The sequence below is a fragment of the Rhipicephalus sanguineus genome, chromosome 5 (assembly GCF_013339695.2).
Source record: "Rhipicephalus sanguineus isolate Rsan-2018 chromosome 5, BIME_Rsan_1.4, whole genome shotgun sequence".
Taxonomy (NCBI): Eukaryota; Metazoa; Arthropoda; class Arachnida; order Ixodida; family Ixodidae; genus Rhipicephalus; species Rhipicephalus sanguineus.
In genome coordinates this window covers 49,746,570-49,772,701 of record NC_051180.1, presented here as the reverse complement: position 1 = coordinate 49,772,701, position 26,132 = coordinate 49,746,570, and the positions used below count along the sequence as shown (strand labels likewise).

Sequence of the window (26,132 nt, the reverse complement as noted above, 5' to 3'; positions counted from 1 at the left end):
GCTACGCAGGTCATATTGTCGCAAGCTCTTTACTGTTTTGTTTTATTGTTTTTTGCACGCGCTTGTTTGTATGTAGCTGCAGGGTATCGGTCTCACGTGAGGCGTACGATCGCATTAAAAAAAATTATTATTACCGACTGCAACGCAAGAAAAAGAAGAAGCGAGCCAGTGGATAGACACGAGCGGCACGAGCTTCACTTAATTCGCAGAAGTAAAAAAAAACAACAAAAAAAAAACAATGCACTGTAGAGGCAACGCGTGGTGGGGCAGCCACGCAAGTGACGTGCACGCGCATTCGTTCCAGTCTGCGCTACGGGGCTCAACTGCGCGCCAGCGGACAGCAGTAGCAGCGGAGCCGAGCCTTGAGTCGAGACACCGCCCGACTGAACTGCAACGCAGCTACCACGATGTACTCGGTAAGCAACGAGGGCTAAGCAACCGCTCAGGTCAGCCCACCGCAGCAGACGACGCCGCGACTACTACTAAAACTTGCGTGTGCGAAATAAACCTGCGGGGCGGCCGAATCCGCCGACGGAAGCGGAAGCGGCTCGTCGTACTCTCTGTTTATGCCGCACGAAGCACGTGGTTCGATAACCTCCCCCTCTCCGCTTACGGTGCCTGCCGCTGCTCGTCTCATTTTCTGCCCGGCGTCGGAACCGAGGGACCGACGAATTCCGAGCAGCCAGCCCCCCCGAGCGCTGATTTTAAGCGCTGCCCGACCACCGACGCGGCACCAAAGTTTTCGGCGACGCTGTCCCGTCCCAGGAGACCGCATTTCGTCCTCGGTCCTGCCACGTGTTAGCGTCAAAGAGCGGTTTTAATGGTGAAGTATATTCCATCCCTTTTGCGACCACCGCGTTGTGCACGGGCTCCGAAGCGGTAGCCACGCAGCCGCGAATTACGGCACTTCGAACGACGAGCAGGCCACCCCACCCTCATAAACCACGACGAAGAAAAAAAAAAGTGAAACGTTCGATGGATTTAATACCCTAGTATCGGGAGCAGGCGTGTCGCTCTCACGGCGTCAGCCTTCGGTTCGCTCTAAGCAGCCGATTTTTTTCTGCTTCCAGCTCCGAAACCTAGCGCTACCGAGCGAATCGTTACTTCGTTCAGGTGTGTGCCCATTTTACGGGTCTCCTACTTCCCTGCTGACATTTCCTTCAGGGTTAGTGTCCTTGACCGGCACACGCGAAAGCAGCGTGGCGTTCTCGTGGTGGTGTTCCACTGCAGTCGGCATTCGTCCCCTGACCAGCTGTTCTAACTCGCACGAGCAGCCGCGCCGAATTGGGTGCATAGTGGGTCGCTCGATAGTTTCGCTTACGAGCGAAATTAGTGGTCTTTTAAGGCGAGGCCCACTCTGCACATGTGGCCACGGGGGAGGCACATGCGACACATCGTTCGCTGCGACGAAGGTGGACCGTAGAAAGTGCGTGTTCGTTTTTTGCCTTTCGACGTCGGCTGTACGAGTCAGAAAACTTCCGTTATTCTCGCGTACCGTCGGTTTCATTAGCGGTGTCTAGGTCCCTCGATAGTCCTTCCGTCGAACGAACAAATTTCGGGGCGAGAGAAGCGATATATATAAAAAAAAAAGTGGCAGCCGGCCTTTTAAAAGGCGAGGCGCATGCGTCTGCGCTTTCGACTAGTCAACAGCAGCAGCAGCAGCGGTGTTTGATTCGCGAAACGAGCAGCGCCTGGCCTATAAGTCGTTCCCGAACGCAAGGTGTGCACATGTGGCGCACATAGAAGGTGATGATTCAAGCGGCGCTTCGTTACGCCGTTTGTTTTTCCTTTTCGTATATTTGTGTCCGCGAGCGCGTATCCTCGATTACCCGATACAGCTGAGCCATTCTTCCGCCGCGTATGCTCGTTTTATTCGCCTATTTTTCTTCACTGCATGCGTGACCTGCGAGGCGTTTCACTATTCTGCAAAGTGACGTGTATTCCGCACCGATGCACCGTACTTAGCCACTCGGCCCACTGTGGCCACGTGCAGCACGTAGGAGATCGTCTCGTGTCTATCGTTTTCGTTCGAATCTTCACTCGTGGCAAATGCGATGCCTCGTGTTTGCTCCTTTCTTTAATGCAAGCTATAGGCTTTCTCAAATCCGTGATTCTGCGGCACTACGCAGTTATTTATGTATGCGCCTATGTGATATCGCTCTGCATTGCTTCGTTATGACTTTACATTGTTTACATGCTTTTATGAGGGGGGTGTGGGGCAGTGTGTTGTGCTTGTTTTGTACTTACAACTTGAGTGTGCATGCACTCGAGTAGAGTTGGCTTCAGTATATTCACGCTGTATAATGTTAATAAGTAACCAAACTGATACTTTTCATGTGATGCTATGTTTTGGTCTTCCGTTTTTTTTTTTTTTGCAAGATTATTGCAGATCTCACAATTTCTGTCATTTCCTTCCAGCTTCATCAGCCACCCACCGACTTTCTGGATGAGGATATTGCACTCATGGAATCCTTAAGCGATCACAACTATAACAGAGTGCTGCCGAATTTTAACGGTATGCTTGACAACGCCGGTGATATCTCACTGGTGGATCGTCGACCCCTCAGCCGACAATACGGTGAGCATCTAACAACGTTGACTACAGGCATGTCCTTTGTCTGCAAGCAGAAATGGGTTTGCCGAAGAACAAATCGTGCATGTGACATTGTAGGACATCAATTGCAAGTGCTTCCTGTACTGTAGCTATTTAAACGGCATTGTACTGAAGGGTCACAGCACTCTGAATGTATTCTACGTGTGGGGTGACCATGCAAGTTTCTCTGGCGCAAAGGACCAGTCCAATCTTGTTCTGGGGCACGCCTTTGACTGTAGAGTGGGCAGGTGTTCACGAGTATCATGTTGTGCTAGGAGTCTTACAGCAGGCATCAATTTTGGGAGGGGCATGTGCCCGGTGTGTCGCCCTTTGGCCACGACCTTGGTTCTATGTGGTTGCTATGTCATTCTCCAAACATCTTGCAGCTCTTGCTTGTGCACTCATTAGAAAGGGAAACTGTCAGATATATCTTAAGGCATGGTTTTTTTTAGCAAAACTGATATTTCACTGCTGTGGGTGCTGACCATATCTTCATCTACTTACTATGGACCTTGCTACCGTGCGTTGATTTTTGCCATTATTAAATAAACCGTTCCTGCTCAAGGTGCCGTTAGTCAGTGTTTACACCACACTCTCATGTTAGAGTGCATGTATTTGGGCTATGCTTGTTTTCTGAATAAATGCAATCTGCAAGTGTGCCTCTTTGACCTGTGGTAAGTCTGTCACTGTCACACATGTCACAAATGTAGCTTTTATCTTGTTCCAGATAACACAGCTGAGGAATGCCTTAATTTTAATGGTAAGTTGGGTGGCACCACTGTGTTTTTGTTTTCTACTGCATGTAAGCGTATCAGAGCTGACTAGCAAGTACTAGCTATTTTTGATGTGCATGGCTTCACAGCTGCAGCGTTGAAAGAAAAAACATTGAAGCAACGCTGGTTCAGTGCTGCATGCACTTCGAATCAAGCTAGAAAGTGCGAGCTGTGTTGCCGGCTTGGATTAAGTTTCTGGGTGAATTTTCACATGAGCAAGAGCGTCTAGTCTAAATTTTTACTTTAAGATAGCCATGACATTACACTTTTGAAAACTCTACTTAAGTGAACTAGACGCATACTGGAAAATGAATTAGTGCACGATGCCCACATGAACACTGGGAGTGCCAAAGCTATTTGTGTCCGCATAGTATTGTGGACTAATTTTTAAAGACTCAGATTATCCGTGAGAGACCTGCACTGTGTTTGCAAACGTTGCCTTGACTAGCTTTCTCTGCCAGACGCCATGCAACCCAGCTGCACAGACTTCCCAGCAGGTGCTGCAGTACTCTGCGCCAAAGCGCCTGCATAACACATTTGGCATGACACATTCAAAGTAGAACCTGGCACTAGAGGGCTGAGGTGCAGCACTACGTTCTAGTGCAAGACCTGTGGCAAGACTATGTACGAATCGGGACCAGACACTTGTCTGCTCTGCGACGCATGTATATTTAGGATGGAAAGTAACTGTCAAATGTTCATACTTTCATCTAGCGAAATTTCAGTTGCAAAGAAACATGCAAATTTACAATGCTGCACTCGTACATGCAAAACACAGCACTTGTGCATGGAAATGGGAGCTCTGTGCAAAGTGAAGTTTCACTTTACTTTTGCCATGACCCTAATTGAACAGGCCCCGCCGCGGTGGTCTAGTGGTTATGGCGCTCGACTGCTGACTCGAAGGTCGCGAGATCGAATCCCGGCCGCGGCGGCTGCATTTTCGATGGAGGCGACAATGTTTAAGGCCCGTGTACTTACGTTTAGGTGCATGTTAAAGAACCCTATAGGTCGACGAAATTTCCGGAGCCCTCCACTACGGCGTCTCTCATAATCATATCGTGGTTTTGGGACGTTAATACCCAGATATTACTATTACTTTAATTGAATAGCACCACATGGTGGTGTTATTTTTGTTTTGGCCATGGAGACTACCCCTTCACATTCTTTGTTCACCAATGACCTCACTCGCGCATCATCCCCAACCTTTGCCACATTTTTCACGCACCCCTTTACTTTGCCTTGCGTAAAGGATTTTCCTCAATGCAGTCTCAGTGACAACTTAGTGGACTGCGAAGTTCAAGGACATGAATATACTCCAGGCGATGGCAGCCTTATTTTTATGGGGGTTAAACACAAAAACACCTCTGTGAATGTACATTCTGGTGCACGTAAAGGAACCACTGCACATCCATTGCGTGACTAAGCTTTAGTGTGCACAAGCAATATGCTGTGAATAGCTGTTGGTTGCACAAACCAGAGATTGTGCTCGTTTGGTGGCAAACCATTTTAGACCTGCACCTCCCATGCAATCTTTTTCCTTACACATAAGTGTGATAGAATGTCACATTGCAATTCATTATGTATAGCTGTATCTTTTATGCGGCGCACATTTTTATTTTACATGATTGAGATCAGTGGGAGCAGTTTCTAGCCTTCAAAGTGTTGTCTGCCATGTTTGAAAGAAGCCTCAAAAATTTTCTACCCAACCAGCCATATTTGTCGGATGTTTGCATTCATGTAATACGAAGGACTTGGCTTGGGCACTGACATGGCTTGAGCAAGCTTAGCTAGCCGTACGGTTGGTGTCATTATATACAGGTGCAAAAAAGCCAGTCTAAGATCCTCTGCTCTTGCACCTTTGGTGAAACATAGTTCACAATGATGCGAACTTTGTTAAATCACGATTAATTTATGGTCTGGGGTTACGTGACAAAATGGCAAGTTAGGCTAGTTGGTGCTTGTTCATTTTTAGGAGCGCAGCTCCTTAGGCCTGCACCCCGCCATCGCCGTTGAAGCTCCCTTCTCTAAAGCATAGCCTTGGGTTGCCATGGCCAGTGCACCCCTCTCCCACCTGTCTCCCTCTCCCTGCGCTGCGCACGCCGCACTCACTCGCTCAGTCGTTCCCGCCACTGAACGCAGCAGACGCTCTCCCCACCCTACCACCATCATGAAAACCAGCAGCGAGATCAGGCGCATAGTCATTCGTGTCCCATTTCTAAGAAGCTTCGCTCATCGGTTGTATTCGTACACGAATTGAGTCTTCTTTTAAAAAGGCATCTTCTTTTTTTTTTTTTTTCAAGAAATTTGGTGTTGTTTCTGGTTTAAAAGCAGGCTATATCCATATCTGCTTCCAGAAATTATTCTAAAGGGGTCATGAATCCAAGAAATTATCGAATGACCTTAGTATTAGAGTTTATTGCCTTACGAATCGATTGCCACAAAAATTTCTCGAATCCGCCAAGAACGAGTGGAGTTACATGGGTTTGTCACGCACTGTAAGCACCTTCTCTCGTCCCGACGAGCACGCTGGAAGCTAAGCAGAGAGGGATGGCACAGGAAGAAGTTACGTCAGCCACATGTCATGACCTCGAGCGCGTGTGATGAAATGCGATCGTTCTCTCCCATTATTTTTGTGTGCGGAGTGTGGCTCACTGTGTAATGTTAGCACACTATAGAGCACTGTGCACGTGGAAAAGGTGCATCTGATCCAAACGCTGCACATGATTTGTCGGCTATTGGCCAATAGCGTGCTACCCGCTTATCGACAAGCAGCAGGTGCCGGCAGCTCTGAAGCAAGTGAGGACGAGCCTCTGTATGAAAAGAGGGCACCTGAGAAAATAGCACCTTCGGCTTCCGCTTGCAAGTTCTCCTTGCTGTGCACGACTAAAAGATTGGACTGAGATGTTCATAGCAGTGTCTGCTATCCGCAGATGTTTTCTCACCAGGCCCAAGGGATGGTTCATGACCCCTTTAACTTAAATTAGTCTCAGCAAGCAGGGGTACATAATTTGTGATGTTGTACCTAAAAATGTATAGCTTAAAAATGGATATGTCATGGTTGTCTATTACGACCAATTCTCACTCTGCACAAGACAAGAACCCAGACTGTGTACTATCATTGTACACAGCTATGTGCATGACTCATCATTGCTGTGCCACCTCAACGGCATTATTTTTGCATTACAGCAATTTCACACTGACAGGGAAAGCCAAATGAAGCTGCTGCACATCGTGTTAGCTAAAATTTTGCAGATGTTTGTCGAAGAAATAAAGTGACAACTTCCCAAACGAATCCGGTATACTCGTGCATGAAGGGGCTAGAGAAAGCTTGTGATCTTTATTTAAAAATAAAGTAGTCTATTCATAATCGTTGGAAGTGTGCACAATTTTTTTAATGTAGACACCAAGAAACTAAATCCTACTTACAGCTGCCTACAGATGTAGTGCTGTTGTGGTGCATGTTAAATGCACTGCAGTATTGTACAACTATTTGTACTATTCATACCATTTACATATATCTAAGCTCATCGTTCTGCCACTGCATAGAACAGTGAAAGGATTTTAAGAGACCTGCATAAGCTTTTCCTGCTGATTGATAGTAGGTATCCTTTTTGAGTTCCTTCCATCATGCTTTGGCCAGTTCCCAGTCTGAATTTCCCGAAGCAGTTATCAGAATTGCTGCCTTTAATGACATGGTAACACTTGCACATATTTTTACCTGGTTGTCTGATGAGTAAATTTTGCAGTTCATGAAATCTATTGAGCAACTAGTTGTTTGGTGTACATGCATGGCCTTCAAAATCTGCAGTGTAGAGCCACATTCTGTACCAGAGATTACAGAGGCTATGTTGCAGCTAGCTATCTGAATCTGTCCGATGCTTCTGAATGTGGTATAGGCCTCCTGTGCATGATACGCTAAAGATTTAGCACAATAAACTAAAGGCCCAAAATAGCACTGATAAGATGATGCGTGCATAAGTGAGTGCTGGTGCAAGAATGTAGACGAAAATGCGGAGGGCTGCCCAATTAACTCGGTTAGCCTTGCATATCTTCAATAATTTGATGCTTCCCGAATTTTTTCGTCACTTTGACAGTATGTAGAACTTAGTGCAAGAGAATCTACGCTGCTGTACTTGCAGGTTGCAGCATATCGTAACAACTGATATATATATATATATATATAATTTTTTTACAACTGTAGACATAGTTTGTCTTGCTCAGTTTTCTGCCCTCGTATAACTCTTTGGGTGGAAGCTTTCCAAGTCTGGCACAAAAAAAAAAAAAAAAAAAAACTGAAAATCTGATGGCTCAATGCATACAGGTTGCGCAATCCCTCTAGTATGCCAGTCTGACTGCATAAGGTCGCAGCAGCTCTTAGTTCTGAGCACGCAGTGGGACTGTAAACGCGTGTCTGATAAGTCTGCCACCAAGTGTAGTGCATGCTGAAGGGCGCAATGCAGCTCAAATTCATTGACAAATGAGTAATGTGCCGCACACAACTTTCACAAGTGACAGCATGGTGCAGCAGTGGTGAAGGGAATTTAAATTGGGATTCACAGACATTTATGATGCAGGCGGACAGGGAAGGAAGCGAGTGTCAACCGATGATCTTGTCCCACCAGTGGATCAGGCGATCTGAGAAAATTGTCGTGTCAGTTTCTGTGCTCAGTGATTACTTTCCTGAAATTTTGCGGTCAGCTCCATCAGACACTAGTACCACAAACTCTGCAAGGTGGGTTCCCAAGATGCTGACAAGCCTTGAGAAGATGCAGCAAACGTTTCCCACCGCTGCCATGATGGACAAGATTTTTTTCACAGAATAGTCATCGGGAATGAGACGTGGGTCAGTTTCGAAACTGAAGAAACAAAAGCACAATCCAAACATTGAAAGCATTCAGATTCCCCGAGAGTAAAGAAGTTCAAGCAAACTTTCTCAAGCAAGAAGTATATGGCTGCTCTGTTCTGGGACAGAAGTGGTGTTTGAATATGGCACGACCATCGCTGTAGCCTCGTATAGTGTGTTTACAGGGGGCAATAAAGAACAAGCGAAGACAAATGCTGTCATCAGGCATTGTCCTTCATGACACTGCATGGCCACATAGTGCAGCTGCAACAAAGAATCTCCTGCAGTGTTTTCAGTGGGAAGTGTTTGATACCTCGGACTTGGCTCCCTCAGATTACTATCTCTTCGCTCACGTGAAAAGCTGGCTAGGAAGACGGGAGTTTGACTCGGACAGTGATATGCAGACAGAGCGTACACAACTGGTTGAAAAGCGCAGGCGGCTGCCTTCTACAAGGAGAGTATAGGAAGGCTGGTGCCATGCTATGAAAAATGTCTGGATCAAAACAGCGACTATGCAGAGAAGTGGCTGGTATGTGTACCTAAATGTTTCAAATAAAGAAGTTTTGATTTTCACTGTGGTTTTTTATTTTGTGAACGATTGTACCTTGAAAAAAATTACGGCAGCTTCGCACTAGTGGTGCCAAGCCTGAAGGAAGAGCGCAGCTGACTGACCTTCTTGGTTTTCTCTTCATTTTTTCTCTTTCTTTCTGCTTTTGTACCTGTTTTTGTCTTTCTTTCTCCCCTTCCTTTCTTTCTCTTTCTGTCTTGCTCTGTTTGTTCTCATTTTTGTCTGTTTCCTTCTCTCACTGTCTGTCTTTCTACCTCTGTCTTTGTTGCTCTATTTTTCTCTTTCACGGGTTCATTTTCGTTAACGCTCGCACCTGCTGTATTCGGTAGTGGGGCTTTTCCAATTCCTGCGCCACATACCCGCTCGAGGTTTCTTGTTTGCATGCAACAGATTGTGGCCGGCTTAAGCAATTCCGCTGCTAAAAAAAAAAAAAGAAATAGCCCTCATACATTGAAAACTGGCACAGCACAACTGAAAGTGGGAGATCCATACTGGTGCAAGCACTTTCGCTAAGAGATGGGTCATTTTGTACTACGCGATCCCTGAACTGTGGGTGGCCACGACTGCACTAGTTGTCACTTTTTCTTTATCCTCCTGCTCCACTAAGCCCCTATGATTGTTTGCACGCAAGCAAGACTCGTACAAGACTGACCCTGTGCATGGTGATGTGTATTCTTTGCAGGGCACAGCAACTGTGGCCTCAGGAACAGTGTGCTGCCAGGCAGCACAGGCGCCTTGTCTAGCCTACTCTCTAACCCAGCCTACTTGGCGGCCTACCAGAATGGCAACGGTCTGGGTTCTTTATATTCCAGTGACATGCGTCTCTCTGAAGCTTCTCTAAGTAGGCTACTAAGGCAGGGCACTCTTCAAACCTCGCCTGTTGGCACAGGACCTCGGGCCATCCGCTCTGCATCGCCTTACGCACCTTACAGGTACGTATATCTGTCTCGCAATGAGAGAATGGGTGCTTTGAGTAAAGCATGACTGGTTTGGCTGCTAGTGCGCAGAAGTTTTACAGACGCAAGTACATACTGAGCCTGTTCACATAAGCTTGGAGGACGCTTACGCTTCACCTTCAAAAGTAGAAAGGGATAGCAGACTCAGGCCCAGGTGGCACAGCCTTCTCATTCGCTGGCAGGCTTCGCCTTTCGATACACACCTCAAGCACGCCATGAGGAAATGAACCTCTGTGGGCATAATATTGGCAGTTTTAAGCTCTCGTAGAATTGGTAGTAGCATGTCACCCCCCACCCCCCATTTTTTTGGAGAGGGGACACACCCATTCTTGGTTGATACAACTGATACGTATACCAGGGAATCGGGCATTACTCCTGGCAAGGCATATTTTATCTGCAGCACCCTCTACTTATGTGGAAGACTGCCAGGTACTAAAAACAAAATTTATCACTGTAATGAGTAGGAACACTAAAACTAATGATGACACAAGGCGCTTGTTTGTTCTTGTGCCCTTGTTCACCTTGCAGTACTCATTGCAAAGACTGTACCACCAAACCTAAGTTCCAAGTCTGTTACAGTGTATTCAAGCTTGGAGAACATGTTACACTGTCATCTCGTGCATGTGCAGCTATCAAGGGAGCCCTTCTGCAGAGCGGTCTTTAGCCTATGGATGTGACCCATTCCGGGATTCCAGGAGCCTTTTCCCCTGATTCAGACTCCAGTGGTGTCAGCTGTGGCACAGAAATAAGCACCTTATCGGATCTCATGGTACGTGTTTCAAAGACTGTCGCCATACATATGGCTCCAGTGGTCCCGCTGTGACACATTCGTACACGAAACTGCATGGAACACTGCATTACCTAGGCAGCAGTGGCGATGGCAACATCTTCTGATCTTAAAAAAACACTAAAGGCAAATAGTGACTGCTACTTGACTTCTAAGAGGGACGTGCAATGGGAATGGCAAATTTGGTGAAAATGTTATTACAGCGAAAGCTGTTATGAGATCACAATAAGGGCAGTTTTTGGCGCTGTAGTTGTCTGCCACCGCTGCCGCCGGTGTACGTAACCACTATTGCGTGAAATAAGAAAAAAAAAAAAAAACTAAATAAAGGTATCTGGGATGGAACGAGGTTCGTACCTGGGCCTTCTGCGTGAGAGTCCAGTATTCTACCTCAGAGCCATGCCAGTGCTTGAAACTGCTTTGCAAAAAGACCCTATACAGGCTTCATGTCAGCAAGGAACCACATTAACGCATGTGATGTAGTGTGGTAGAAGAGTAAAATTAACAACCAGGCGTCACACAACGCGAATTCTGTCACCAGGCGTCACACAATGCGAATTGCACGAGTGGATTGTTAAATGCTTCCCACCCATTACAAAGGCCTCTGCCATAATTCATCAGCCACAGTATCAACAAAGTGCACATAATGCCTTGCAGGTGTTTAGCGGGTGCCACAGTTCTCTGCAGAATGACAAAAAATTGCATAGTGGCTGCTTTCCTACTTCACAAAAATTATGAGTTATAGCGTAGTGGGTTCATTGTAAAGCACTTCTGTTGGTTGCCAAGGAAGCCCATAAGGCTCCCATGATCCATTTTCTCAGGGTCTCAGTAAAGTTAATTCCCTCTCTTTCTCATGTTAATGTATGTTATAAAGCGTGGTGGGAGAGTTAAATAACGACCGGGCGTCATACAATGCGACTTACGTAACTAGTGGGTTGTTTAAATCTTCCAAACCATTACAAAGGGCTCAGCCATAATTCGTCATCAACCGTTGCTTCAACAAAGTGCACATAATGCCTTACATGTGGTAGTACCTCGCTTACGCATTCTACGCCGACGACATCACGTTGTGGACGGCCCGAGCCGGGTCCGATGCCTGGGTTGAGGAAGCCTTGCAGCGGGCGGCGGCGACCGTGCACGAGTACGCCAAGTCCTGTGGACTGAGCTGCGCTCCCCAGAAATCAAGAGCTGCTCATGATCCAACTGGGAAAACCCAGAGCCGCCGCCTAACGTGACTATCACCATCGACGGAATGGCCATCAAGCCAACACAGCAGATTAGGATTCTCGGCCTACTGCTTCAGAGCGACAGGAAGGCACAAGCCGCCGCCACAAAGATCAAGGCTACAACTGAACAGATACTTGGTATGATTCGGAGGGTATCTAATAGAAACCGAGGCCTGGTATGCGCGTTCGTCGTGTCGCGGGTTACCTACTCCACTCCGTATCTCCAGCTGACGAAGGCAAATAGGGACACCCTAAACACGATGCTTCGCTATGCAATGAAGCAAGCACTGGGCGTGCCAATATGCTCGTCCACGCAAAGGCTGCTAGACATGAGCGCCCACAACACGGTGGAGGAGCTCAACGAAGCCCACCTCTCTAATCAGAGAATCCGGCTCAGTCACATGGAGCACGGACGAGCCGTCCTACGCAAGATAGGATGGCAGATCGAGCCAGTACCCATCAAGGCTGCCTTCCGGAAGACTGGAAGACGACCATTCAAACCAAACCCCTTCCCCGGAACATGACGCCGGGCAAGGACGATGAGAGGCGCACCGCACGGGCCAGAACCTTGGCTTGAAAGCTGGAAGAGAACCCCAGGGTCCTGTACGCGGACGCCTCGCTCTGAAAACACAGTGACCGTGCGGCGGTGGTGGTTACGACCAAAGACAGGCTGATCGTCAGCGCGTCCCTGAGGACAACAGACCCCGCAGTTGCCGAGGAAGCAGCCGTGGCCTTCACACTTGTGCAGCCGAGTGTGGACACCGTGGTCACTGACTCAGACAGCCTACGGAAGCTTCCGCAGGGGGGCAATCTCATCCGCGGCCCGAGCCATTCTATCCAAGTGCAAGCCTCCGGGAAGAGCCGCAGAGCTCGTGTGGGTCCCGGCTCACTCGCAGGTAGCAGGCAACACCATTGCCGACTATCATGCCCGAGAAATGTCACTCTGGGCTGAGCATGAGCCGGAAGAGCTACCGCACCCGGTTACCAGCTTTCAGGACATTACCCGGATATACCGAAAGGAAAGGTGCAGACTCCCAGAACCGCACCCCGAACTCAGCAGGCAACAACAGACGATACTGCGTCGAGCGCAGGTGGGATCGCTTGCGCATCCCGTACTGATGAACCGCATGTATCCTGCAGAACACGACACGCTCTGTCCGTTTTGCAAGAGAGAGAATGGCACCCTGCCGCACATCTTGACAGAGTGCACAGAACTCAAGAACCCCGCTCCTTCCCTTCCCCCCAACACCCCCAATTCCCAACCCCTTGAGCGATGGGAGACCTTGTTATCCAGCCCCGACCTACCGACTCAGCTTGCACTGACGCGCAGGGGCCAGGAGCTGCTGGATACATACAGGTCCCGAAACTAGGGAACCACCCCGTCTGGTGCCTGCGTGCACTACCAGCACAGTTGGGCCTAATAAAAAGTTGATTCATCATCATCCCCAGAATGACAAATAATGTTGTGGTGGGTGCTTCACAACTTCACAAAAATCATGGTTTGTGGTGCAGTGGATACGTTGCTAATGCACTTGTATTATTAGCCACAAGAGACTTTACAACAGGCTCTAGAAATGCCGCTCTTCCAGCTTTCGCTGCGACTGTGCTGTGCTTTCCGCGCAGGCCTGGCGTTTTTTTTTTTTGCAATCCTCGGACCATTTTGCATCATGGTGAAATATTAGGGCAAAATAAGCAGTAGAAGTTGAGAAAAAAGTACAACTGGTGTGCTGTCATCCAAAACTATGAGGAAATTCGGCTTTAGAAATTTATATCTTGCAGCTTTCCTTTGGCACGGTGCTGCCATCTTGGCATCATAGTAAAGAGGAGAGATCAGAGCTCAAGGTAGCCATAATGTTGCACTTCTCCAATGAAAAATAAAACCCGCACCCTTCAGAGTTCTGTTTTCTTAGCTTTGAGCTCCATTTTGCTTTGAGCTCAGTTTTCTCAGCTTTCGTTTTATATGCAATTGCTGTCAGTCATTCCTGTGCCATTTCACAACAAATATATAACCATTCCATTTTTTGCACTTAGATCTTGAAATATTGGTGAGTGCAGTAAAGCTGTCCATATTTACCTGCACATCATACAGATTTTTATAATTGGCTTTTTGTTAGTAAGACAATATGTACAGGTGATTTCAAAATTTTTTGCGAGTTTATTTGAATATTAAAAGTAAACCAATAGCTTTACGTCACTGAGTGTACTCCTGTGAATATCCTTATGCAAGAATTCTGACGAACTTATGTCAAATTCATTAATTTTAGGATGACAATGAATCTATCAAAGTCTTGTAACTCAAACTACAACAGGTAGCTCAAAATCGATTTCAGTTATGATATCAGCATAACAAATCGCATCTACATGCCAAATTTCATCACTTCATCCTCAATGACCAAAATAGTTTTCTGAGCCTGTTGCGTCGTATCTACCCCTACAACAATCAAAACTGCACCCACATGAAGAGACGAGAGGTGTCATACGCAATCATTACCCTTTGCTGTCCGACAGCCGGGACTAAACACATGTGCAAACACTGCTGGAATTCAGCATTTTCTCTTACTTGCAGTTAACATTCGCAAGCGAGCAAAGCCAGTGCAGCACTAGGCGTTGACGTTACTGACACTTGAGTGCTTATGACAGAGCCAGGTGAAAAGGAAACTTCTTAACCACCCACATTGTTGTCAAGGGCAACAAGTTACTTTTTATGAATTGAATAGAAACATTTGATCAGCACTTTATTTCGTGTAATGATATTTTCATTGAGTGGTTGTGTACTATATTGCTCCACTGGAGTTGCAAGTCCTAACTTTACCTTAATTTCTCCAATTGAAGCACTCTTCTCAACGATATTGACTTTTTAAATGAGGTTGCGGGATCGAATCCTGGCCGCCGCGGCCGCATTTCCGATGGAGGCGAAAATGCTTGAGGACCGTGTGCTTAGATTTAGGTGCACATTAAAGAACCCCAGGTGGTTGAAATTTCTGGAGCCCCTCACTCCGGCATTTCTCATAATCATATCGTGGTTATGGGACGTAAAACCCCAACAATTATTATTATTGACTTTTTAAATGTTGTCAAGCATTACTCTATTAGTGCAGCATGAATTGGTATTTGCCTTTGGTGTCTGCTCTAACTTCATCCAATCCACACAAGGTTATAACTGCAGTGACCGTTCTACTTAGCCACCAGTGTCAAAGGCAATCATTCGTGATCATAGGCTCAGCACAAGAACCAATCACAGATTCCATGTACGAGTCCGGCAGTTGAACACTAAAACGTTGCCACATGTGCTGCCACTCCTTCGTTCATTTTTTTTTTTATTCTGTAAACAGTGCACTGATGAGCTGCATCCCTATAGAAATCATGAACTATGCACCTGTGCTGCTTGTAGATTCCCACATTGGTTGAGAAGCACTTTCTAAGAGAATGTTTTGCTAATTCCATTGCAGGAAGCACTTGTAAGTATGCGGTCTTTGCATGTCTTCATCCGCCTTAGTAAGATCTTAGCAAGTTTTGTCATAATTTTTCTTCCTTTGTATTTCAAACAGATTTCCTCACATTTCCACTTATCCTATTTCAGTAGGGGCAAAATATGGAAAATAGTTGTCCACTTAAGTTCAGGCCCCAGCTAACAGTGTGCCTCGTTTCGGCATGACCTGATGAGTAAATGTAAGACATAAACATAAAGCATTGTTTTAGAAGTGCAACATAAAGCGTTGTGTTAAATTCATGTTCTTTCTTGTGGTGGTTATCGCTCAAAGTTCACGAACGATGACATCATGTGACCATTGTTTGCATAAGAAGGGGTATGTTACCTTTTGCAAACTTTCATTTGGGATTATGCTCTGCATGTCCAATTTTTTTCATTGTGCCCCTGTTATTTGCCCATTTACAACTATGCAGTTATATAGTGTGCTTGCATGCTGCTTTTAAATTTCTACAACAGCACATAGCGCATTGAATAGTGTTTGCGGTCCGTAACCCAGTTTCATCTATTGCAGAACTCCCTGGTATTAACACCTAGCCCTCGAGCCCACTCTCATCCAAAATGGCTTCAGTATGCGCACAGACCTGGATCTGCTCAGCAACCCGTTCTCATTTCTCACGGACCAGCGCTGGTCGCCTGCTGGCAGCCCTCCCAGTTCCAGTGTGGAGGATGCGGACAACATTGAGAAGGCGGCTAAGCTGCACAGATCTGCTGCGAGTGAGTTTGGCTGCCTACTGTATCAATTAAGTGGTGTGTGTGTGTGAAGAGGGAACGGCTCAGAAATGAATTGAAAATGAGTGTTCAGAGAATGGCACCACTTTATTGGAAATTCGTCAGACCATGTTGGCTCAGTGGTAGTGGCATCCTGCTACTGTACGCGAGGTCGTTTGTTCGACTCCCATCCACAGGGCCTACATTCCATTTGGGTCGGTATGTAGAAATCCTTGTATACAGCCTAAAAGTGCCACTTAATTCTGGAAACTGAAAATCTAGTGTAATCTGTTTTTGTACAATCCTAAACACCGAACTGGTGTAGCTGCACAACTACGGTGAATGACTGAATTAACTGCTCCTGATTTTTCAGCACTTTCAGTGTTGCAACATGCCTCATAGAGTTAATGTGCAAAGACACCTGAATTTTAGGTGTCAAAACCATTTGCGTTTTGATTTGTTATGCTTTATGGTGTGATTACGAGTCTGAAAGAGTACTAACTGAAGCCATTGCTCTTGCATGTAGATCCGCCGCAGTGAGAGATGTACGGTCACGCATATGTGCATTCCACGAATGGAAAGGAGCTACTGTCATTTGTGTTCCCTAATTATAAACGCGTGCACTCTAGTACATACGATAGGTGTCATCACTAGCAGGCTTTCAGGTCCATTATGGATGTGGCTGAGATGGTTCAGGGCAATAAAACTGCATGCAGTTGCTTATATGGATGGTTTTATGGCTCTTAGGAGTCTGCAATATTGGTTGTCAACTTCAGCATGAGAGAAATGTGCATGCAGTCGAGCAGGACTTGTTGCTGGGTGACTTGGTTAACATCCAAGGGGTCCATTGTAGCGCAAACAAGAAACATGGTTGAGGAAGAAATACCGACCTGTTGCTTTCTTCTTTCTTCAGCTATGTTTCTTATTTGTGCTAAAATGGATCCTTAGATGCATGCAGTCATGGTCTGCTGGTTAGAGCACTGAACTGCTTTGCTAGTAGATAAATGCTGAACCCACCACCGGTCAGACATCTCTTTATGGCAGCATAGGAAAGCCTTCACCCATTTCGAAGGTGTCTAAAACGAGAGGGATGTTGGGTTTCACATAAACGCGTCACACCTTGCACAAAATCTGTCATCTTGATAACTGCGCAATGTCAACCGCAACACAAGTGCATAGCTGTTGCTGCATCATAGCTGTTGCTGCATCACAGCTGTCGCAATCTTTGAGAGGTGGCGTTCCTAAGTTCTAGCCTAGTTAAATATTTTTTTTTTTTCATTTTGAGAGGTTATAGAAAAGAAATGATAAGGAGCTAAGAGGTAAGCAGTGTGTCAACATGGAACACGGGAGGGGTAATGGAAATATACTTCTGGTAGAGTGAGCATCGTGAAAGAGCTAGCTGAATTTGTGTGATCGTAGGAATTGCAACTACTAATCGAACTAAGCATGGCCATTGTGCAAATATGAAAATTTTCAAAAATTTAATACGAATTCTTTGAACATTATATGATATGCAGGTGCATTTATTAGCTGGTACCTCATTACTGAATTCACATTTGTCTAGTCTTGCCCTAAAGTGAACTGTTGTGCAAACCTGTGCCCCTTTCCACCGAGAAGCTCGTATTCCCATAAAACATATTACACCTTGAAGTACCCGCGCCAGTCACCCTGACATCAGATTTTAACTGCATCTACTACAGGTCTATGTAGTTCCTAATAGGTAAAGCTGAACTGCATTGTCTTCTGAAGGAGCCGGAGACTTAACATAGCAAGTTTCAGGAGATTTGGTTAGTGTTGCCAGAATGCAAAACGAACTTTGAAATCCATGACATTGCCATTAGGAATTTCAGTGAAAAATTTTAAAGTGAAGCTTTTGACATTGATTTTCTCATCTGTTAAAAAAAACCTATGGTGACGAAATTAACACTAGAATATTCATAGCATAATTTGGTCGTCTAAACTAATTATTGTTTCACTTTAGTGTCCCTTGAGTTAATGCTGATGCTGCGACACCCGTAGGTTTCTCGGAGGCCAGTTGCTGCTGGAGCGGGACCTTGCCTCCGCGCACTCTCAAGAGCTCGTCCCTGTCATGCAAGGTGTTCCTGGGAGGGGTGCCCTGGGACATATCTGAGCCTGGCCTCGTAGAGGCCTTTGCCTCCTTTGGCAACATAAAGGTTCAGTGGCCGAGCCGCGAGCGGAGCCAGAGCTTCCCTCCCAAGGCGGGCTACGTGTACATCATTTTCGAGAACGAGAAGCAGGTCAAGATGCTGCTGCGTTCGTGCAGTCAGGATTTCATGAATGGCGGCAACTGGTACTACAAGATATCGTCGCGCCGCATGCGCTGCAAGGAGGTGCAAGTGATCCCGTGGGTGCTGAGTGACAGCAACTATGTGCGCTGCCCGTCGCAGCGGCTGGACCCGGGAAAGACTGTGTTTGTGGGAGCCCTGCACGGCATGCTCAATGCTCAGGGCCTGGCCCTTGTGATGGAAGAACTCTTTGGGGGAGTCCTGTACGCAGGCATTGACACGGACAAGTACAAGTACCCTATTGGTGAGGCCCACACCTTTCTTTGTCATTGCATTTGGATTCTCATATTGTACAAACTGGTTTCATGCATAGCGACTCAGTTAGGAGTGTTTGAGCAGTGAAATCTTCTAATGAAACGTAAATATGTAGATAGAAACAGCCTCCACATACTTAACATATTACTGAACACAGTGAAGCACACTCTTAGCATGGAATGCCCTTGGTCTTGGGAAACAAACAAGGAGGCCTACCAACCATATTTACATCGACTGTTTAGAGGCAAACTCGGTGCATGCAATGCCACAAATAGACATGCCGTCAACCATGGAGCTTGTAAATCGAAAACGGCTGCTTTAGTTATCTGGAGCACCGTGAGGACGAGTGAATGAAAGAGAGAACAGCTCACCATCACATGAACATAAGTGTAGTTCATTCAAGGAAAGAAATGATACTACAGCACTGCACAGTGTTTTCAGTGAATAGGAAACACCTGTGCAAATGACCAAACTAAAAACTGCTTTGGCTAAAGCTAATAAATTTGCATGCAGGCTACCTTAAAGTAAAGCATTAATAGAGATGACTACCACTGAGCAGAAGTTGAGCCCCATACATTCACTAGGGTACATAATCATACCACTGCGCAGTAACCATAGCTCCGCTGAAGCAGAAATGCTCACGACAGTCCTCACTTCCACTGGTCTCTCTTCAACACCATTATCCCTTATATAGAAACAAATACTTTGAATGGAAACAGTATCTGAAGCAACATTGAATGATGCATTCTCACAGTAAATAGCAGAGTACTAGATTCCTACTTTACCTTTAAAACACCTTCGCACGCCTCTAGACTCAAGGGCACCAACATCACAATGTTGCAAGCAGCCTGCGGCTAGCAACGCGTAGCCTTACAGTACTCCACATACTTGGAGCGTTTAGCATTATAGTTGTAAGCAGCAGCAGCAGCGTAAGCAATGATTGAAGGAGCCCAGACACGAAAATTTAACATCGCATTGCTGGAAACATAAATGGTGTCATCTGTACAATATCAGCCACAAATGCAGCCTAAAATGTATGTTAATTGAGTTTTTGACATGTTGCCTTCCAACAACTTGATTTGAAGACAGTTCTGCAAGTCCAATATTGTGGCGGCTCTACGGCGCACTGAAATTGTCCTCTGGTGGACGGTGACGAGAACATTGTAGCTGCTGACCATGAGGTGCCCTTTGAAATTGAAACTGCCACCAGTCGTGACACACGAGCATCGAGCATACAATTACACATTAGGTCTCGCACTGGGGCGAATGACTTTCTATGTCATGATTAACAAGTCTGGAGCCATTGATTGCGGGCAAAAAAACATTCACAAATTTTGTGTAAGCTTTACTCTAAGGGCGTCCTGAACCCACCTCACGTGCTTGGTGAAAAAACGTACAATGGAAAGTAGTAAATGCTGCTGTGAACAGCTTGGCCAGCTCTCGCAGTCATGTGCGGCAAGGAAAGTTCGCAAGCGGAGTTTGAAGTTGCCACTTTCTCAAGCACCCTGTCTTCATACAGAGGCCCATACTCGCTCTCTTCGAAGGGCTGTCATACAGCAGATCTTCTGTTACACAATAGATTGCTGCTTGTGGTCGATAGCTGGCATAAACCAAGAGCAGCATTTGCATCAGAGGTGCTTCTTGCCACGGGGTGTCGCCACATGCCATGCGCCGCACTCTATAGTCTGTTAAAATTACATAGCTACAACAGTAATGCGCTCCAGAACCACGCTTGGAAAGAGCGATGGTGTCTCATGATGCCTGCTCAAGGTCATGACGCACGCGTGACGTAGCTTCTTTCCCCAGCGCTTCCCCTCCATGTAGCTTCCAGCACGCTCATCGGGAAGCGCTTAAATTGTGCGACAAATCCCAGTAACTGATTGTTCTTGATGGATACGAAAAAATTTTGCAGCGATGGATTTGTGAGGCAACAAATGTCGATACAGAGGCCAATAGATAATTACTTGGAAAAGTAGTTCAGGTAATTGTATCGAGCTTTGGGCATGTAAAGGTAATACGTTAATGTTTCAGACATGTAATGCTTAGCTTGCCAGCTTTACACGTTTGTAAATAGGCACTACCTATTATGCTAGTTGAATAATTGGGAAGGAGATAGTAGCAGTGAAAGAAGTCTCCCTTGGTGTTTTGGAGCGGGGAAACTGCGGTGTGGAGCAGTAATTCATACTTTGCACACAGGTAACCACCTGTCCGTGCAATTAAGGACTCATACAAGACCACATGTTAAAATATTCGCATTCACCATTCATCATGTCACACATTGACTGAATTTAGAAAAGGTGTGTTACTGCGAAGGTGACACATTTTGAAAACACTCAAAATGTTCAAAGTATTTTTTTCTTTTTCACTTAAGAAACTTATCTGAGCATTGTCAAAAACAATTTAAAATTCCTATTAAGATATCGCATGAGCCTATAGAAATAGATTAATGTAACACTAGAAAATGTAACTAAATATTATGGCAAAATGATACCACAACAGTTGCACTGAAAATTTTAAATTCCATTTTTTAAGATTACATACATGTATTGCACATCAGGAACATTCTATTAAATTAAAATTTACGAGGTAGCCAGTTACTCTGTAGTGGTAACCGAGACCAGAAAAGAATTGTGTGGCAAAGACTTTTTGTGGACATAGATACAATAAAACTGATGGCGCAGGATTAGTTCACACAAACCTCTTGCATTGACTAATGCTGTCTGGAAACCACCACATTTCGACATCTAAAACCAACGCTGTCAACAGCAAAACCTGCATGCCGTGAAATCAAGGGCTTAGTAAGGTGTGATCGTCACTAGAGGCTGAGTGGCTGTAATCAACCAACACTTGGTGCCACGGACTACTTTGTTTACAAACCGTCAAAGTTTCTGGTGAAAATCTTGCTATTCAAAAGCTTGCTTCATCTGCAGTATTTTTCCAACATACAGGCAGCTCAAGACTGTCTAATGCCAAACACAACGATGTCACGCGTGAGTAGTGTTCAAGATTTGTGCACTGCAGGAAAAAGGTAATAATATCGTTCAGATTTACAGTCGCTTCAGCAATAACAGCACCTGCATAATTCCAACGGGACGACTGCTTTTAGTCTATTAATGACACGACCTGGTCCCCTCCCTTTTATACTACTATGTTAGTTCTAGTACACTACCATTGTTATCCAACAGTTGGCACTACTTGATTATGTGCTAGTTTGTTCTGAGTTTGTTCTGAGAAGTTATGTTTAACACCGCAGAGATGATGGACCTATTCAGATTGTGACAGCTTAGTAACAGTTTATATTTGATCAAGTTATGACATATTTAAGTGCTAAGTGATAATTTGCGTGTAACAGAAACCAAAACTCTGCTAAAAGCAGAAACAAATTAGTTTGCAAAACAAAACCAGAACTAAGTTATACTATAGCAGAACAGTTCACGGCATTTTGACGGTTAACGAATACAAGTGTCCTCCTTGTGCATACCTAAGACTAACACATCCAGATACTTGTACTGTTTGGTACCTCATACTGGAGTCCGTACTTTTTCATTTGTACAGGGTCTGGCAGGGTGACATTCAATAACCAGAAGAGTTATCTCAAGGCTGTGGCAGCATCGTTCGTGGAGATCAAGACTCCCCGGTTTTCAAAAAAGGTCTGTACACAGGCATTCAATTTCACACAAGAAACTTTGACTTGCGATTTTGCTTATTAATCAGAGACTGCTAATTGGCAACTTTATGAGTGGACATGTTTCGAGCTCCCATGAAAGTAAGAAGGAATTAAGCTACCAGAGGACTGTAGAGACTGAAATTTGACAGTTTTGACACGCGGTCACTATTTCTTCAAGGCAGCAGACAATGACTGCCTTGGAGAAGTGAAGACTGCTTGCCAAAGCTGCTCCAGTGACACCCCATGTTCAAGAATTTCACCTCTTCAAGGGCCAGTAAACAACCCCGCGGTAAAAATTTGTGATGACTGCGCACTTGCATACGTGCACTGCGCACTGCGACTGCGCAAGTGCGATAACTGCGCACATAAATGATGTGAACATGCTGCTGCAAGAATTTTGTGAATAAGTGCTGTAATAAGGAAGTTAAAGGTTAAGGAACAACCGCTTTGCTTGGTTTGGTTTTTCGTTCTGCCTTCCCACACTTCTCGGCAGTGAAGAGGGGTATGCGTAGCGTGTTGTTGTGATTACGCCCACCTTGGCAACATAACACGTCAGCGTTACGTCATTGGCACGCAACAAACGACCGAGCAAAGGCTTCCTCCATGTGTCGCTCGTGTCAGAGCGGCACTACGGTCATAATTTTCAATTGCTGGGGTTTAATGTCCCAAAACCACATATCATAATGAGGCACACCATAGTGGAGGGCTCCGGAAATTTCGACCACCTGTTGTTCTTAGCGTGCACCTAAATCTAAGCACACAAGCCTCAAGCATATTCGCCTTCGTTAGGGTGGTGCTAAGGTCACCACCCTAATGGTGCGGTGAAGAAGTATGGTAAATGCGCTACCAAAACCGCATCACCAAAGGGCTAAGGTGCCATTTCGTAGTGCAGAGGACCAATCAAGTCGGTGCTACATAAACCTGCCCATGGGCAACTTTACATCACTTTGCAGACAAGGACTGGACAGGCACTGGAGAGGGGCGCAGCGCTGTGATATTCAAAGATGTGATCGCCGCGGCTTTCTGCACGAATTCACGAGCTTGTCTGGGAGATCCAAAAAACAATTCGGAGCCTGTTTTCTGGCCCTTTCAAGCTTCCGTTTCCCCATGAACCTCTGCCTTGGAGGACTGTAGTATCATGGAAGTGGTGCAAGTGCTGTTAGGTGTGGATTCAAGCTTACTGTTTCAAGAAAGGATCTGAATTTCTTAAATATGATGTTTGATGACTGTATTTACTATCCGTAGTAATTTGTTCGCATAGTAGTGATCATTCTAAAGACCTTGGTAACCTAGCACATTAGGTGTTGTGCTACCAAATTCGAGGGCACGGTTTCCATTCCTGGCCACGGCCATCGCTTTTTTCTTGGGGGACGAAGCCCAAAGAGCACCTGCATGCCTAGATTTACGTGCACATTAAAGAACCCCAGGTGTTCAGAATTAATCCCTCCACTAAGGTGTGCCTCGTAATCATGATTTTGGCACGAATACCCCAGCAATTATTAACCCGCACATCATCAGCCTGACTACGCCCACTCATCTGCAATCCCATCTGCCCTCCAAACTTTCCTGCCTTCCTCTCACGTACTTGCCTTCTCTTGGAATCCAGTCTGTTACTCTTAATGACCAGCAGTATATTGCCTACGCATTACATTCCCTGCCCATGCCCATTTCTTCTTGATTTCAAATAAGATGTCCGTAACACCCATTTATAATATCAGCACATAGATGGGAAATTGGGCTGTGGTGGGGTGCATCATAGTTTCCTGGAGGTTGAAATGGCTCCAACCAAGTTTATAGAGAGCCTGGTTTCGGGACCCCTTCCTCAGGGGGTGACTAGGTTGGTCATCTTACACCCAGCCAGACAGATTTGTCAAATGTTTACATCATAGTTTCCTATAGATACACTAGAGGAAACTCTGGCGCTAGTGTCTATGGGCGCTTCAATGCATGGCGCTTCAGCCAGCATGGGAATGATGGGTAGTACACGGATTTATCTCAACTTCTTTCTTTCGGCTCCGTTTGGCTCTGTGTCACCTGCATCCGCTTTGTTGCAAGACAAAGTTCAGCAAAAGTCAGCAGTTCCACTTCACCACTTTAGCCTTTTTAGGCTCACCAATTCAAATCTGGTCACTAAGTTCACAAATCGTTTCTTTCATCTGAAACGAATGCCAAAACATAGTAATGCTAAATGAAGTCACAAGTGCGTTTGAAGCTGCAAGCACAAAGTTTAGGCAAATCCGTGTACTACCCATCATTCCCATGGTGACTCAATGATCGCAGCTCCAGAGCTCCCTCTAGGTAATTGTAGGAAACTATAGGATCTGCACGAAGTAAACATGCAAACTGCGTGCAGGTACAAGTGGACCCCTACCTGGAGGACTCCATGTGCTCTTCGTGCCAGAAGCAGCCGGGTCCCATCTTCTGCCGCGATATGGTCTGCTTCCGCTACTACTGCCGTGCCTGCTGGAATTGGCACCACAACGTTGATGGAATGCGCAACCACAAGCCTCTCATGCGCAACAAAGCCAACACACGCTGAGCCACATCCCTCCAACTGCACAACCCCAGCAGCCCGTATTTTTTAGGAAGCAGCCTCCTTGCTCGAGCATTTTCCCACTTATTCAGCGTGACCCCCGTTGTTTGTTTTAACCACCCGCTGTTGTTGTTTGTGCACATACTTCTCGCGCTGTTACTTTTTTTTCCTTCTTTCACGCCGCTCTTGTTTTAACCCTCTTGCTGTTACCTGTTTTCTGTTGTCATCCTGCCTTTTCGCTCTCCGCCGAAGATGACTGGAGAGAGATGGGGGGAATGTTTTTTTTTCCCTCATGTTTTTCTAAGCTGTGTGCACTGGTTGTTATGTGTGGTTGTTAGATCGTTCTTCCTTCCCTTTGTTAGATAACTAAAAAAAAAAGTGCTTTACCTATTGTTTTGTACAAGAAACAGGGGCAAGTGTCCCACACGTCCATCCTCTCTGCTACTGCTGTGCCTTTATTTTCGTGTCTGCAGACGCTTTTCCCTTTTGTGTGTCGCCATTTACTAGTACGGAGTACTAACATAGAAAAAAAATATAATCTTGCCTCAGGGGAGGTCGATACGCACTGGCAGGGTGGATGTTCGTCGTTGCTCGTGTGCCTTTTTTTTTTCCCAATTGCTAGTCCTTTTTTATGCTCTTTGGAGGTTGTTTGCCTACACCAGCACCTCTTGTGTACCTTTTTTTTTCTGCTCGAACAAGTGTTTTTATTTACACAGGGGCAAATGTTTTTCTCAAAGCCCTGTAGTCCACAAAGTGCTGCGATACCAACGTGATTCTTTTTTTTTTTTTTTTTACTAGAGTTCTTCGGGGGAATATTTATTAGTTTTACTTGTACAGATGGCATACATGGGCAAGGATTTAAAATCCAGTGATTGCCTTTTGTAGTTCTCTTAAGCCCATTTTAATACCACCCCCCGGCTCTGCTCTTAAGACCTTTCTTACATACGTGCCCTTTCTTTGTACGACATCCTCCACCGTTAGCACATTCTACTAGTCAAGCCTTTTTTTTGTCTATTTTTAAACATTTGAAACTGTTCCTTCTTTATGTAAAACAAATACAGACATCATTGTGTCATTGTAGTCTACTGCATTTCTACACTGTTATGAACAGTTCCTGTGAATGCCTTAAATATTTCCAGGTGCAAAGTTTTAATGGCTCAGCTGTTGTTGGGCAAATAGGGTGCTTGAAGGTTGAGGTACTTTTTTTTCCTATATAGTGAGAAACACCGGTAGCTCTGTACGGATTTGACTACGGAATGGATCACGGACCAAATTTCTCAAATGCAATCGGAGGCCTTGAAGCCATCTCCTTCTGCATGGAAGTTTGGGATCTGCAAATTTTTGATGTTTTTGTGCATTGGGAACATCGAGACCAATGTTTCATTTTTTTCTGTAATCCTACGAAAAATAAATTCCTGCATATGAATTTT

The 26,132-nt window shown here is 45.6% G+C and overlaps 1 protein-coding gene across 1 annotated transcript; it reads left to right on the top strand.

The window, feature by feature from the left end:
- The first annotated feature begins 274 nt into the window (after positions 1-274).
- LOC119393612 (cytoplasmic polyadenylation element-binding protein 1-like) lies at positions 275-26,132 on the top strand. The gene is given in 11 exon segments (XM_037660720.2): positions 275-416; positions 2,419-2,578; positions 3,321-3,353; positions 9,460-9,709; positions 10,363-10,435; positions 10,437-10,520; positions 14,610-14,637; positions 15,768-15,947; positions 17,961-18,491; positions 22,058-22,152; positions 24,523-26,132. Coding segments are annotated over 11 exon segments (1,629 nt in total). The 5' UTR covers positions 275-407; the 3' UTR covers positions 24,709-26,132.